This window comes from Schistocerca piceifrons, chromosome X, assembly GCF_021461385.2.
Source record: "Schistocerca piceifrons isolate TAMUIC-IGC-003096 chromosome X, iqSchPice1.1, whole genome shotgun sequence".
Classification (NCBI taxonomy): Eukaryota; Metazoa; Arthropoda; class Insecta; order Orthoptera; family Acrididae; genus Schistocerca; species Schistocerca piceifrons.
In genome coordinates, this window is record NC_060149.1 from 923,241,421 (window position 1) to 923,258,692 (window position 17,272).

At 41.7% G+C, this 17,272-nt stretch overlaps 1 protein-coding gene across 1 annotated transcript in view; it reads right to left on the reverse strand.

The window, feature by feature from the left end:
* The window catches only part of LOC124723014 (zinc finger CCCH-type with G patch domain-containing protein), a 167,256-nt gene that overhangs the window by 96,620 nt on the left and 53,364 nt on the right, over positions 1 to 17,272 (reverse strand). Inside the window, exons 4-5 of the mRNA XM_047248189.1 lie at positions 13,871 to 14,005; positions 4,793 to 4,932 (exon numbers count right to left, since the gene is read on the reverse strand). Of these exons, the coding sequence (XP_047104145.1) occupies positions 4,793 to 4,932; positions 13,871 to 14,005 (275 nt within the window). The remainder of the gene's footprint in view (positions 1 to 4,792; positions 4,933 to 13,870; positions 14,006 to 17,272) is intronic.

A 17,272-nucleotide genomic window follows, 5' to 3' on the forward strand; every position in this document is an offset into this window, starting at 1 on the left:
TATTGGCCATATTACACAGATAAACTGTATTTGAAGACCAAATAAGAAAATTTAGAAGTAACTCTGAACTCTGTCAATGAATATACAAATGATATTTGTGGCTGGACCAACAAAACAGGATTTAAACTGAACACTATAAGATCACAAGCAACCATAATAGGTTACCAAGGGCTCACTAGCCCAGTCTACGTGAATCAATTCTGCAGAGAACTATCCTTATTATACAAACATAGAATATACAATTAGAATACAATGTGTTTGTTTTATCAACTCCTCAATAATCACAACACAAAAATCTTTCTGTATCGGTGTAGTCCACCAATCCAATGGAAGAGATCCACATGATATTTCAGTACCTACCTCTGATAAGTACAACTGTCACTGCAGCCTCCATAACAAGAAACTGCCAACACTATGTAGCAATCACAGTTCACTAAATCTCTGATATCCTTTAAATGAGAAATCTACTGTCAGGGCCAGAAAACACCTGCACAAATTGGGTAGCAATGACTTGTGCATATACCGTGAAGTTAAAATAAATGAAAGTTTTCAAGAGCATTCCAAAACATCTAGAGATGAAAAAGTCAAGAAAGCACAAGGTATAATACTGCAAAGTTCACGATTAATGATATATGAAATTAATGATAGCATGAACATACCAGGAGAAAACATGTGGTACAATTTCAACAATGTTTTGGCAAGATGGATGTCACATTTGTTGGACAATGGCCAAAAACCAATCAGAAAACAAATTCCTTGGGAATCATTGGACTCTTTTCAATAGAATCTTCTCATTTTGTCCACAAATTTATTACATATATCCCATGGATCCACCATTTTAAAGTCAAGAAATAAAATGGAAATTTAAGCAAAGGATAAAAGCCAATGGCCATGCACCAGAAATTGGGAAGTTGATTTCATCTGCTGAAAAGGTTATGACCCAAGTTTTCAAAGATGCAAAAGAGATTATTCATAACTATGATCATAAGCTCCCCTGGAGACAGCTCACTAATAACATGTAATTCTGCACTTAAACTTTAATAATCACCTCAATTTGGAGAGGAGTAGTGTCCATAAGTTTCTTTTGGCATACCACACACAGCTGAAGCCACTCACTGATGATTAGATCCCATGGATCTATCATATTTCAGTGATTCTGATTGCTATGTTTCACTTGCCATTTCAAATAGTGCAAGACATTTCCTAGTGGATTGAGATCAAGTGATTTGATGGGCAAGTCCAAGTGTGATAGGGTGCCTGAATGACTGTCAAACCAAGAAGGTATGGGCAGTCCTGTGAATCCAATTGTTGTCTTCTTGGAACACAGGACAATTGACAACATGCTCATCATCATGAAGCTGTACAAGGAAGGGCAACATTGGTCACTGAGAATGTTGAAATAAGCATGATGGTTCATGTTCACGGTAATTAGAGTGAATGGACTCAAGGTCAGGGTAGAAAAACCATCACGAAAACATCACAGAACTCTCTCCCCCCCCCCCCCCCCCCCAGCCTGAACTACATTCTCCTCGTACTACAAGTTAAATGCCTCATTTGTCCATCAGTGTACAAGACACCTGGCATCAATCAATGGGCCTCAGGTGCACTCAATGACTTGCATCTATTAAAAGGCAAAACCACAACCCTTCACTTCTTACTACACAACTCTGGTCAGTTATTTGGCTCATCAAGTATGTGGAGCTTTACACGTTGCTGTAAGCAATCTCATTTTGCAAGGAATCCGACCCCAGATGTCCAATGCTTACCCTTCCTTTCACAATTTATACACTAGTTGAGATGGACCTGCACTCATCTCCTGTTGCTGTGTCTTAGGCTCTTTTTAAGACTGTGTTATATGTCTGCAAGCGGTGCATCATTCCTTGTAAATACAGTGGACAGTCTGCATAGATGCATACACAAATTGAACAACTTCATTCAGTGTGGTGACAGGCATACCCAAACATGATAGCTCCTTTCTGCCATTCTGTCACGGCTCCACTTCGACCACTCATACTGCGCTGATTCCATACAACTGATTGGTATGCACACACCAGTTCACTGCCGTCACTTATGCCAGCTGTGGTGGGGGTGGGGGGTCACATGATTGGTATCAGATCTACAAAACTCTGAAGCAACAAATGTGCTTCTTTAGGAGTGAGATAAACATTTTGCCCAGTGAGATTACAAAGAGTAAAATAATAACCAACAAATACTACAAATGTCTTCTGGACCTGCTGGATGAAAAAACATGTGAGACGCCTATACTGCTAAAGGGAGGAAAAGTCTTTCAACATAATGCATCTGTTTAGGAAAGTGCTTTGCAATTGGAAAACTGAAGAATTTGCAGTAAGAATTGTTAAAATAGCTGCCCCGTTCATCAAATGTGGCACACTGACTTTGACCATTCCCCATACGTAAAGAAATTTTTGGCTGGTAAATATTTTGAGTCTAAGCTGTTATAGCAGCTATACATACAGGGATAGGCAAAATAATGTGAACAGTGGTAGTAATGGGATGGTTGTGTTTGACAGTCAACAATGCAGGTCAGGCACATGTCACACTGGACTGTGCATTTTAAGTACAGACTAGGCATCAGTGCAGGTTGTTTACGGGTAGTGCACACTTTGTATTTGCATTCAGAGGCTGAGGTCGACGTGCAGTGAAAGAACTAACAGAGGTCCAAAGAGGGTAGATAATGGGGGCTGATTAGCTGGAGCATCAGTCACCAAGACAGCCAACTTACTGAATGTTTCAAGAGCAACTGTTTCAACAGTCATGACAGCCTACACAAAACATGGAAAGACATTATCCTGTAAATGTAATAGTGGGTGTAAATTAAAACTAAATGACAGAGATCATTGTGCGATAACACGAATTGTGTCAAAACAACACAAAACCATGGTGGATAAACTGACTGCACAGCTCAATAGCCATCTTCAAGACCCCGTATCTATTGACACTGTCGGCCAAGAACTTCATAAAGGGAATATTCATGTGCGAGCTGCTATACCAAAACCATTAGTGACAACAACCACACAAAGAAGCGTAAAATGGAAATTTATAGCAAAGGATAAAAGCCAATGGCCATGCACCAGAAACTGGGAAGTTGATTTAATCTGCTGGAAAGGTTATGACCCGAGCTGTCAGAGATGCAAAAGAGTTATGAATAACTATGATCATAAGCGCCTCTGGAGACAGCGCACACTAACATGTAATTCTGCACTTAGCTTTAATAATCACCTCAATTTGGAGAGGAGTAGTGTCCATAAGTTTCTTCTGGCATGCCACATACAGCTGAAGCCACTCACTCATGATTAGATCCCATGGATCTATCATATTTCAGTGATTTTGATGGCTATGTTTCACCTGCCATTTCAAATAGTGCCAGACATTTCATAATGGATTGAGATCAAGTGATTTGATGGGCAAGTCCAAGTATGACAGGGTGCCTTAATGATTGCCAAACCAAGAGGGTATGGGCAGTCCTGTGAATCCTGTGAGCATCAGTGGAAACACGTCATATCATCCAACGAGTCAATGTTTCCATTATTTCCAACATCAGGCCGGGTTTATGTCTGGAGAATGCCAAAAGAAGCCTACAATCCTGATTGCTTGATTCCAACAGTTAGGCATGGAGGTGGAAGTGTGATGATGTGGGCAGCCATATCATGGTATTCTGCTGGTCCCATCATTATTCTCAAAGGCCGTGTCACAGCCAATGATTATGTGAATATTTTAGGTGGTCAGATGCCCCCCATGATTCAAATGTTGTTCCCCAACAATGATACCATATTTCAGCACGATAATGCACCCACTCACACAGCCAGGACAGTACAATCATGGTATGGGGAGCGTGCAACTGAAATGCTGCGTCTTCCTTGGCCAGTACACTCCCCGGACTTGAACATTATCGAACCCTTATGGGCGGTATTGGAGCGCAGACTCTGGAGCGGATTTCTGCCTCCCTTGTCACTACAGGAATTTGAAGAGGTTCTGATCGAAGAGTGGCATAACATTCCACTGGAGACTACACAATCATTATATGCCAGTACTCCAAGAAGAATCGCAGCTGTATTATGGGCAAATGGGAGTCAAATCCCTTATTAATAAACCATTCCCATGTACAGGTGTTCAGATTATTTTGTCTATCCCCTGTAGGTATAGAGCAGCTCTTTCAGAGTCACACTCACTGGAAACAAATGTTGTAACAATGCTTTAGCCTAAAAGAAGATCACATAAGAAATTAGTAATTTTTACCAAAAAACACTCTTTCACTACCAGACAGAGAACTTTTCATCTTCCCCTTTTAAGGACAAAAATACTTATTGTCTTACTATGTTACACACACATTCATACACAGTCACTTCTTTTTTCACCTTGAAACAGACCTCTCTTTTACTGTAAACTAATTAATGGTAACTTAAACAATACAATACTGCCAGTTAGTGTATTTTCTATTACCCTTTTAATGAAGTTAAATACACTAAGTCAATATACTGTTAAAAATAACTGATAGCTTTAACTCACACAATGTTGCACAGAGATGTTATCTCTAATATTTTCTTGGTCTGACTGATTAATAGTGTGCTTTCAGGTGTTAAGCCAAGTTTTCGATTCCATCCAAACTGGTCATTGGAATATTGTGCAGAAAAATGGAAACAACAGCTCAGCTGGATACCCAAAAGCACACCATTACTTGCACGGAGATATTGTCGTAATCCTCCTCTACTTTGTATTGCTACTGATAAATGTAACTCTTAGTGCTAAATTACTGAAGATGAGCAATGTCTACCTGTATTCTTTCAAATCTGATAGTGATACCATGTGGCCGTGAGAATACCGGCAATCATCATTAAATCTGCAGGTACCTGCAAAGTACTGCTCACAAGGTGCCATCTCTTTGGAAACTGGATTTGTAAAAAACACACGGACCTGAAACAAATAAAAATTAATGATTATTACAAGTACTACACTGAATCTTTAGCTTTTTTATCCTACTTTGTTTTTCTTCTTCAATTATCCACATGAAAATCACAGGCTTTACTTATAAAATTACTCGCTTCAACTGTATTTTACAGTCAACTGCAGATCGAGCAGATCCAGCGTTAAAAGGCTTCTTATGTTGCAATACTGGATCTGAAAATAACTGTAGATTACACTTGCAATTGACAATTGTATAAGAAAAATCTGTGATTATCACTCTGTGGAATAACATAAGAAAAAAGACTTGTTACATCAAACACAGCATTCTCAAAAATGACAATTATATTTCACAAAATTTTATATAAAAGTTCTAAAGCCAATTTGGTGTTTGCTTTCTATACTTTCAGATGGCTTTATTAGCTACAATGCCATAGTTCTATAATGAAATTTTAGCAACATTGAAAACTGCCGTGACTGAATACAATAAGCAATATTCTAATTTCCAAGACAAAGACACTGTGACAATGATTCCCTAAAATTAGGAAGAGATTGTAAAATCAGGACTCACTCATAAACACACAAAGCAGTTGAAAAAGAGGATGAGTATGTCATTACCACATTAGTGTTCCACAAATTACACGACACAACAGGAGCATTGCAGTCTGCTCGTGTAACCTATAGTGGACGACTGCACGATTGTCAGGAACAGGAAGGGGTGGGGAAAGGGGTTGACTGCAACTTGTTTCTTAACCCCAAAAAACCTGAGCCTTAACAGTGAGGTAACAGCTAGTAAGGAGACAGCACACAGATCCACAGTATTTTCAATAGGAGCGTGCTTGGCTACTTTATTTCTCTTAACTCTCAACATACATTGAATGTGCACAATATGTTGCCAGTGTCAGTCACGGTCAGAACAGTGTTCTTGTGTGGTTGTGAGTGCATTATGTAGGAAGTGAATACTAACGTGGTCAAATTGTTTGTGTTCGTACGGTGAGCACTTCCCTAACCGGGTAGCCAAAGTGTTTGGTGTTTGAAGAGGCACCGAATCGAATATTCACACCACGTACAGAGAAAGTGGAAAAATTTCATCTGCTAAGTCACAATACGGATGAAAGTGTGTACGAGTGATCGAGACAGATGGTCACTGGCGAAGACTGTGACGAAAAATAAGAGGAAGACCACTGAGAAGTCACTGCCAAACTGAATGTCACACTCGTGAACCACATCAGCACCAAAACAACACAAATGGAGCTCCATAAGCTGGGAATCGCAGTGTGAGCTGGAATTCCAAAAGCACTGATCAGTGATGCAAATTCCTGTAACAGGAAAAACTGGTGCCGAAGTCATAAAACCTAGACTATGGAGCAATGGAAGAAAGTCATCTGATGTGACGAGTCTCGTTTCACACTGTTTCCAACTTTTGGCCGAGTTTACATCTCTTGGTTAAGTACAGTAATATGGTCAACACCAAGTTCCTCCACCAATCTCAGGTGAATTCCATGCAGAACTGTAATGGAGGTGTTTGGTCCACTCCCCATGGCATGTGATTAAGACAATTTAATATGCTCGATGCATTTCATCCTTTAAATCCTTCAGGTGCAGAATATGAATGTCATCAAAAGTGAGATCCACAAATTTTACTGAAGTTTCAAAACTAAAAACATTGCCTGTCATTTGCACACAGGCACTAACACACTCACCTCTCTCTCTCTCTCTCTCTCTCTCTCTCTCTCTCTCACACACACACACACACACACACACACACACACACACACACACACACACATACACACACATCCAACTGATGAAAATTTAAAACTTATACTATCAGTCACCTCCTCCAATTGCCTAATTATCAGCTGCAAGAAATGAGGAGTAGTTGTGTGGCTGGAGGAGAAGCAAAATATAGAAAAGTTATTCACAAACACTAGATGGGAGCCTAAAACGTGGACAAAAACAGTATTTATTACTATAGCAAACACTGCCACATTCAAAATTGATCTCTGAAGAACATCACTGTCCTGCACAAATTTAGCACATTACACATCATATTTTTAAAAAATCTTGAAAGGAAGGACCCTATGACAATGGATAAACATTCCTGGAAGTACTAATTGTGTAGGTGTCTTAGAATGTTATACACTATCCAATCAAAAGCATCTAAACTCTATTAGAAGACATTAATATTGGGTGTGTCACCCTTCACCTTTATGATGTTTTAACTCTGCTGGGACAATGAATGTTTGTGGAGGAATGGTATCCCATTCTTCCTCAAGAGCTAAAACCAGAGAAGGTAGTGATGTTGGACACTGGGGTCTGGAGCAATGCTGATGTTCTAATTCATCCCAAGGTCTTCAGGTTGGGACTCTGGGCAGGCCAGGCCAGTTCAGGAATGTTACTGTCCAGAAACCAATGCTTCACTGATGCTGCTTATGACAGGATGTATTGTCATGGCGGGGGGAAAAAAAGAAAGAAAGAAAATCGTCTGCGAACTGTTCCTCTACTGTATGCAGTACACAATGCCATAAAATGTGTTCATAACCTTCCACATTTAGTGATTTTTTTAAGCATAATAAGTGAATTACACCAATTACCACAAGAAACATCCCCTTATTGTTAACACCACCACCTCTGTACTTCACTGTTGGCACTACATATAAAGACAAATAACATGCTCCAAGTATTCACCAAACCCAAACCCTTCCATCAGATTGTGACAGGGCATGTTTTGTCACTCCAAATCACTCATTTCCAGTCATCCACAGTCAAGTGGAGTCACTCTTTACATCACCTCAAGTGTTGCTTAGTACTGATTACAGAAATTATAAATGCTCTGATGGACAGGTTGAGCAGCAATCTGAGGCTGTTTGCTGATGATGCTGTGGTGTACAGATAGGTGTCATTGAGTAAAATGACACAAGATGACTTGGACAAAATTTATAGTTGGTGTGATATATGGCAGCTTACTCTAAATGTAGAAAAATATAAGTTAATGCAGATGACTAGGAAAAACAATCCTACAACATTTTAATACAGCTTTAGTAGTGTGCTACTTGACATCCACATCAATTAAATATCTAGATGTAATGTTTCAATGCAATATGAAATCGAACCAGCATGTAAGGACTGTAGTAGGGAAGGCAAATGGTTGACTTCAGTTTGTTCAGAGAATTTTAGAAAATTGTAGCTCACCTGTTAAAGGAGACCTCTAATAGAACCGAAGTGTGATCCACTATTGAGTGTTTGGGATCCCCACCAGGTGGGACTGATGGAAGATGCTGAAGCAATTCAGAGGCAAGCTGCCAGATTTGTTACCGATAGGTTCGATCAACATGTGATTATTACGGAGATGCTTCATGAACTCAAACTGGAATCCGTGGGGGGAGAGGGAGGGAGGGGGAGGGGGAGAGGGAGAGGGGGGGTGGGGAGAGAGAGAGAGAGAGAGAGAGAGAGCTTATCTTTCTATCCATAGCTTCATTGAGTGGTAGATAACTGTTACACAGAATAAAAGTACATGGGAAGTGTACTTTGTAGCTACAGTTGCAGTAGCTGTTGAGAGGAACAGAAGCAAAGTGATAAGTATTGTTCCTTCAGTATCCCTGCCAGTGGACATCATGATGGAGGCAAATGAACTGGTGTGGGTAGTGCAGTGTGACAGTGTGGAAATCAGCCATGAAGGGTGCACGCAGCACGTAGTATGGGCAGACACACTAGCAGTGGTGTTCACCTGCAGGCGGCAGCAGGCCGGGCAGGGCACTGCTTACTCACAGTTTGACCACTGTGGACCTCACTTTCTCAGGCTCTGTGGAGGGCTTCGAATTTTGGAGAAATTTGTATAAACCTGTGCAGCTGGACAACAATAAGGAGGCCTTATCAACTGGACCAATGATACACCTTACCTGGCAGTGCAGCACGAACTGGTGCAGGTAACTCTCCCACCTTTCTGTTGACTCACTGAAACCAGCAAACAGTGCCAGGAGTGGGGGCGGGGGGTGACTGTGACTGTGTCTGTGTCTGTATTGTGCCTTGTGTTGTACCATGTGCTTAGCCATTAGTCATCCGCACCAGACACATGGTGAGTTCTTCTCATGCTTGTCTCAAAATAAGTTTGGACACTCTGCTTCCCATAGATTGGCTTGCACAGTAAGTTTGTTTCCCTCTCACAGGTTCTGTTCCCCAGCTGTCATCAAGCCACCATCAGCCTGTGATGCATTTGAACCAAGTTTGTAGTGAAACGGTGTTATCACACCTGTGCAGATACTAAAGTGGTGACGAAGGATGGACACTCTGCTTCCCATAGATTGGCTTGCACAGTAAGTTTGTTTCCCTCTCACAGGTTCTGTTCCCCAGCTGTCATCAAGCCACCATCAGCCTGTGATGCATTTGAACCAAGTTTGTAGTGAAACGGTGTTATCACACCTGTGCAGATACTAAAGTGGTGACGAAGGATGTTTTTACGCATGTGGCACCCCTATACTTTATTTCACCTTTTCCTAGTGTTCCCTTTGGCCTCCACAAACCTGGCAATTCTTCTATGCTGGGAGGAACAGTTGCACCGACAGAATGAGCAGCAACAGCTACAGCAGCAGTGGGGTCAGGTTCTGTTTTCTGCGCCACCCCCAATGCCGTTTGCCAGTTTCAATGAGTCAACGGAAAGGTGGGAGAATTACTTATGCTAGTTCCTGCTGCACTGCCAGGTAAGGCATATCGTCGATTCAGTTGATAAGGCTACCGTGTAGTCCAGCTGCGCAGGTTTATACAGTGTTGTCCAAAATTTGAAGCCCTCCACAGAGCCCGAGAAACTGCCCTTTGATGAGCTTTGTCATTTGGCTACACAGTATTTTGACCATCCAACCTATGTGGTGGCAGTGCTGTTGAAATTTAACCAGCACCACAAGCACCTTGAGAAGTCATATGTGGCCGGGATTGCTGATTTGCAGGGCCTCTTGCACAAGTGTTTTAAGTGTCCCAAATGTGCTACCTCTCACAAAGGCTTGCTAATTTGGCACATGGTTGTCAGTTTAGCTTCTGATCATGAGGTTCACAGTAGGGTGTTGAAGTTCTCAAACCCTTCTTTAGCCGATGTTCCCCAAATTGTGGAATCGCTTATGGCAGCAGTGAGGAACGTCCTTCGTGATAATAGGCAGAGGGTGCAATTGGGTGAGCACGGTAACCGGCACCTTGTGCTCTGCAGGATACCCCTGGTGGCCTCACCTCTTGTCAAGTAACTGTGTTGCTGCCGTTGACGATTCCGGTGCAGTGGTGTCACGGTTGTGCTCATGTGCCCATCCCTGCCCTATCCACGCTCGGCAGGTTCGCACTGTTTGCAGCGATGTAATTCCCACCAGCAGTGTTTCTCAGATCCTCTGTATTATTCTCCTTCTGCTTGTTGGGTGAGCCAGTGGTCTTGCTCTGATTCTCATTCGTTACACGTTTGTTGCAATTGTATGCATGTGGAGGCCACGTGTGACATACGTCAGCAGATAGGTCACTCGGCAACTGTTTGTGACAGTTTGCAAGTCGTGGGTCAGTCTTTGGATGCTCCGGTGTTTTCACTAGACTTTGGTGCTGCCTCTGACGCCTTGTATATGTTTCCTTAGTGTATTTTGCTGATGTTGGTAGTGGACGGGCATCCAGCCAAATTTCAAGCAAACACAGGAGCGATGGGCAGCCTAGTTAACTTGGATATGTAGAGGGCTCTTGTGGTGCCTGGAGTTGCAATGGCTACTCTGTCAGGTTGTGTTTTATAGTAAAACAGAGAATTCCTTTGTCTCCGCGCTTTACAAGAATGTGAAACGGCAACTTACTTTGTTAGTAGTCAATTCACCATCACAAAATATGCCTTAACATGTTTTCTGTTTTTCGCTTCAGATTGTTGATGAAGTGCATTTAGTGTCTCAACCCATTCCTTTTCACAATTTGGACTCCCTACTGCAGTCCTACAGCCAGCTGTTTGAGAATACTTTGGACCAAGCAAAATATTTCGAGGCTCGTTTGTCATAAGCTGTCGGCAGTAGCCAAATTTTGTCATCTACCCCCATTCCCTCTGCCATGTGAGACAAGGTTTAGTCTGAGTTGCATTGTTGGCAGGATCAGGGCGCTGTCTTTCCTATTTCGCCTGAAATTGGGCCATCGCTTGGGCTGCGATTCAGAATCCTGATGGCATCAAGCGTCTTTATGTCAACTTAAACAGATGGTCAACACGCACTGTGTCATAGATTCATGTCTCGCTCTGCAGCAGGCAGAGTTTTTGGTTTAATTGTTGTGGGTATAATATTCTTCCCCACATTGATCCGCACGATACTTACCTACAGTCGCTGCTGGGCACAGTTTCTCAGACTTTCCTGTCCCTCGACACTCCTTTTGAGATTGCCTTTTGGAATCTCATCTGTGTTGGAAAGTTACCAATGGTATTTGGAACAGCTGATTCAGGACATTCCCTGTTGCATCAATTACACTGATGACACCTGGATCATGGGCCCTACTTGGGAGAAGCATTTAGAAAACCTTCAATTAGTTTTCCAATTCCTCCTGGAGCATGGCCTTTGGTTGCAAGCTGGAGAAGTGCAGTTGTTTTTCTCCCAGAAGGTTCCATTTTTTGGGTTATATGCTTAGTAAAGATGGCCTTCTCCCCACGGATGACCACCTCAAGGCCACTGTCAAGATATTAGTGCCTAAGAATCTGAAGGATGTCTGATCTTTCTTGGGTAAGCTGTCATACTGTGCTCAGTTCATTCCCCAGGCTGTGCATATTTCGCAGCCTCTTAACTGGGTTCGCCAGAAGGGCGTTACGTTTGTCTGGTCAGCAGATTGTCAATGGGCTTTTCAGTCTCTCGAGCAACATTTATGCTCCAGTCCCTGTCTGTCTTTCTTCATGCCAGATAAACCTTTTACCCTGGCCTGTGAAACATCCCAGTATGGCATTGAAGCCATTTTGTCCCATCGTAACCTGAACAGCATCGAACAGCCCATCGCTTATGTATCAAAGATGCTTTCCACTGCAAAGCATAATTATTCATAGGTGGGAAAAGAGAGACGAGCTATTATTTTCAGGATTAAATGGTTCCATGTCTTCCTGTATGGGGTGAGGTCGCCCCTCATCATTGACCATTAAGTAGCTGGTTTCATTATTTGGATCTCATTCCAAGATTCCGGATAGGACACCCACCAGTTGCAGTGGTGGACCATCTTTCCCAGTAACTATTGTTATGACATTTGTTACTGCTCTACCGCCCAGCACGCCAATGAACCTGGCAACAAACCCTGTCAGACTTTCCACTGACAGCGCACAAAGTTATGACAGCCACGGCCACTGACCTGCTCTTCTAGAATATTGTTTTGGTGGTCCAGTTGAGTTCCCCAGAGCACACCTCTGGGTGTTGATCCTGCGTGGCATACAACTGTCCTCCTCCACAGTCAGCTCAAAGTTGTCCAGAGGGTTCTCATGCTTGCCACGGAGAGGCAATGCTGCTGTGTGGTGGTTCAGCCAGTGTTGTGACCTCGCATACTTAAGTTGCTGCACGTGTCATAATGGGGTATGACTCGTATGGAGGCATTGACACATCACGTCCACTGGCCAGTGACCAATCGTGAAATTGAACAATTGGTGCATTCTTACAGGGCTTGTGCACAGAACCAGGCTTCACCGCCATGCCAGTTCTCTCGTCGGTTGGTCTCGGAGTACCCTCGGGACAGGGTGCGTGTCAATTTTCTGACCCCTTTTTCGGCACATTGCAGTTGCTGGTGGTCAATGTGTTGTCCAGTTTCGTGTATGTAGTCAAACTCTCCTCCACATTGTCAACTGCCATGGTTTGTGCTTTGTTCGATATTTTTATAACCGTGGGATCCCCCACAACCCTGGTATCTAACAAAGGTTGGCAATTAGTGTCACAGAAGTTTGAGGAATTTCGCATTCGCAATGGTTTCCAGCATCTGATTACCGCTCCATTTCACCTGACTTCTAACTCGGGGGTGGAATACTTCGTGCATTCATTTAAGACCCAAATAAAGAAATCCATATCTGCCACTTCCTGTGACAATGTGTTGTTGGGCTTTCTTTCTACATACTGGGTGGCACCAGTCAGCAGGTGCAGTCTAGTGGAACGTTTGCACAGGTGCCAAATGTGGGGTCACCAGGATTTGCTGCACCCTGAGTTGCATGTCACAGACTACCACATTTTGCTCCAACAGCTGCAGTTTGGGCCTGGTTCTCCAGCCAGCAGCAAGGGTGGCTACGAAGGTCAGTAGTTGTTGGTAACGGACTATCCTAGGACTATGATCCTACACCAAAAAGATGAAAGTGCAGAGATACAGTGCTAATATATTACAGTTCTGAGGCACAGATCACGACTGAGGACTACCAAGCAAAACACGCGAAAAAGTGCTTGACAACTATGAAGCTTCACTGCTAGTGAATGTATTTGAATATCTCAGGGTAAGACAATGGGTAGATGGTACAGTACCATCATTTGAAGTGTCTTTGACCAGATCCAGAGTCAGGATACTGCTGTCGACTTTGAAACAGCAGTTTATTGTTTCCTCAGGATACGGTGCAATGCAGCAAATTGTGCATCACACTGTGTGGCCACTGACTAGTGACATTACACTCCCAGCTCCTGACAATATAATTTTCAGGGCCTTCATGTTAACATAATGTTTGTTGGATCTATAGACTTTAAAGTTATGTATAAATAGCAATGCTCCCTGTTTCAGCTTCTTCTGTGCTTTGTGCTGTGTCCGTATGAAAAGCCTGATTTCAGTAGTAAGTGTTGCCTCTCATTTATGAGCCCATTTTTAAATTTTGCAGGTGAATCTGATCACTTTATAACAAAATAAACTTTTGTCAAGGATAATAACACAAGTAGTCATTTTAAGCAAAGTAACATTGTTATATGAAATTTAGCTACTGTACACAACATGATTTCCAATAAATAAATTAGTATCTCACCTGAATTGCATCTATTGAATTAGTGTCCTCCATACTTTCAACTCCAGATATAATCGCATTATGGTAACTACAGCTGCCCCATGCATGATTATATGGTGCCTGACATTTCAGGCCCTCAAGAGACCGGAAATCTTCCTGTAAATGCATACATTCATTAGTAAAGAGCATACAGATGTGGAAATTGGTAAGAGAAATACATAGAAAGAAAAACAAAAAGGAAATCTTTGTGTCAGGTTAAAATGACACAAAACCAATTCAAAAAGGCTAAGAAATACTGAACAAATGGTAAGTTAATATATCTATACATAAAAACTGGAATATAGTACAAGTTACAGGTAAAATACAATTAATATATTTGTTTTATTATGCCCACACAAGAAGAAAGAGAAAGGAGGAAGCATAATAAAGAGAAACATTACAATAGATACTTGTTTCTAGCTGATCCTAGCTGCTCTTAAGGGAAAAGACACAGTGCATCAGCCGGAACACAGATTAAATGAAATCTTTCTTGGCACCCACTTGTTTAGACAAACTCTGATAAAATACAAAATTTTAAACATACACCAAACTGCCAACAGAAGACAGACAACCTCACTGCACAATAAAAGTTCTTCAACTAAAACATGGTAATGTTAAACAGAAGTCTCTGCATTTTGAGAAACTACCATACTTTTGTCACTAAATACCTTCCATATGAGTTATTGGTTGGAAAGAGGACAATACAACTGAGTTATTGGTTAATTAATTATTATTTGCAACTAGTCGTTCCTCCCCAATAACAAATTATTCCGATACAGGCTTTTTTTAGGCCACAGAAATCTACTACTGAGCAATGTGATGGCATATTGTATTACACTGCAGCCTCCAAAAATTAATCTGGGCATTGCATAAGTTTCATCATCATTTTGGCTATGCGTTGCTCTGATGTGCAACAGAACAAAAGCATCAATTTTATGACTGAACATATTCATTGGTATTCTAAACATCTTGAATCACTCCATGGACACAGAGGTTCAGAAACATAATCTGAAATAGAATATTCCTCATACTCTTGTCTCGTACCAAATTACTCTGAGATCCAATGAAGTGCCACAACAGTGGAAGAATGTAATCATATCCAGGAAAAGCCTGGTAGACCAATCTGGCTCATATCTTCCCTAATTTCACAACTTCAGACAGTTGCCGAGATGATCCCTGCATAGAGTAATCATTTATTTAACTGCTGCATAAATTCACGATTGACTCACCTGATTTCTTCATCAGAATTGAGCATAGCTACTGATTTCACACTGTTAGGGTCAGTGGTGGGTAATGCAAAATTTTACCAATGATGCTGCAATATTACAGAAACAAACAGATCATGTTTACTGTGTTGTCATGACTGGCACAACTTAATATTGTTGCGATATTAGTTTTATCTAATTAACTAAGATTAAGTATGTTGTTTATATGTTTATGATTTCCACTACTTTTTATTAATGCATTAATATGCCCTAAATGTTTTATCCGCCCCCCCCCCCCCAAATCCCACTCATCACTGATCCCAAACAATAAACATGTAAAGTAACCAAGTGCTTGGTGAACATCATACCCCCAGGTCAAACTCTTTTCATACACAGGAAGGCCAGAAAGAGGGGACAACCCCCCAAGATATGAGCTACTGTCTGTAATGCTCCACATTTACGATGTGGAGGAGACTCGTTACATTAAATTCCACAGTGACAGTTCTAAAGTCATTCAAAGAAAGTCTATGGTTGGTAGTGTGTAGATACCCAGGTCATGTAATACTAGTTGGAGGTGACTTTAACCTACTGAGTATGGAGTAGAGTGTATAGAATATAGATTCACTGCAGACAGATAGTCTTGTGAAGTATTTGTGAACTCATTTTCTGAAAAGTGTCTTGAGCAGCTAGTCCAGCAGCCTGAACACATGGAAATATCTTAGACCTAGTAGCTACAAACAAGCTGGACCTTATGGATGGCATCAGTATTGAGACGGGGATTAGTGATCAAGATGTCATCATAGCGGCTATGGTTACAAAAGTTAATAAATCAGTCAAGAAGCCTAAGGGTGTGCTTCTACTAGAAAGAGCAGATGAGTAGTTGTTAGCATCTTACAATGAAATGCAATCATTTACTTCCAGTATAATGAACATAGAGGAATTGTGGGCCAAGTTTAAACAGACTGTAAATCGTGCTCTGGATAAGTATGTGCCTAGTAAGTGCATTAAGGATGGGAAAAAACTACCATAGTTTAGCAATAAAATTCGGAAAATGTTGAGGAAGCAGAGGCTATTGCACTCTTGATACAAAAGAGAACACACAGATGGCGACAGGAATAGGTTAGAAGAGATTTGTGCACCTGCGAAAAGATCTCTGTGTGAAGCGTACAACAGCTGCCACTGTCATACCTTAGCTAAAGATCTGGCTGAGAACCTAAGAAAATTCTGGTCTCTCTCACTCACTGACCAGTCGACTGTGGTAGTTGAATACAGCAAAACGAAAGCTGGAGTTTTTAAATTCTGCACTTAAGAAATCACTCATGCAGGAGAATTGTAGAAACATACCATAATTTGATCATTGCACAGAGTCCTGTGTTGATGACAAAGTAATAAGCACTCTGGCGTAGAAAAACAATTGAAAGAGTTGAAACAAATAAGCTGCCAGGTCCAGATATGATACGAATTCACCGGCAGCTGTGGCTGAGTGGTTCTAGGCGCTTCAGTCCGGAACCGCGCTGCTGCTACAGTCGCAGGTTCGAATCCTGCCTTGGGCATGATGTGATGTCCTTAGGTTAGTTAGGTTTAAGTAGTTCTAAGTCTAGGGGACAGATGACCTCAGATGTTCCGTCCCATAGTGCTTAGAGCCAATCGAAACATTTTGATACCAATTCAGTTTTACAAAGAGTAGCCTATGGCACTGGCTCCTTACTTAGCTTGCATTTATCGCAAATCTCTCACCCACCACAAACTCCCAGGAAACTGGAAAAAGACTCCTGTATATAAGGAGGGAACAAGAGCAGTCCTGCAAAATCACAGACCAATATCCTGAACTTCAGATTGCTGCAGAATTCTAAAACATATTCTGAGTTCGAATATATTAAATTTTCTGGAGACCGAAAACCTTATGTCCATGAACCAGTGTGGTTTTAAAAAGCATTGCATGTGTGACACTCAGATTGCTCTTTCTCACATGATATACTGTGAACTATGAACAAAGGGCAACAGGCAGATTTCATATTCATAGATTTCCGAAAAGCATTTGACACAGTACTCCACCGCAGACATCAGTGAAGGCACAAGCATACAGAATACATTTCCAGATATGTAGTAGTTCCAAGACTTCCTTAGTACTAGAACCCATATGTTGTCATTGATGGTGAGTGTTCATCAGAGACAGGGG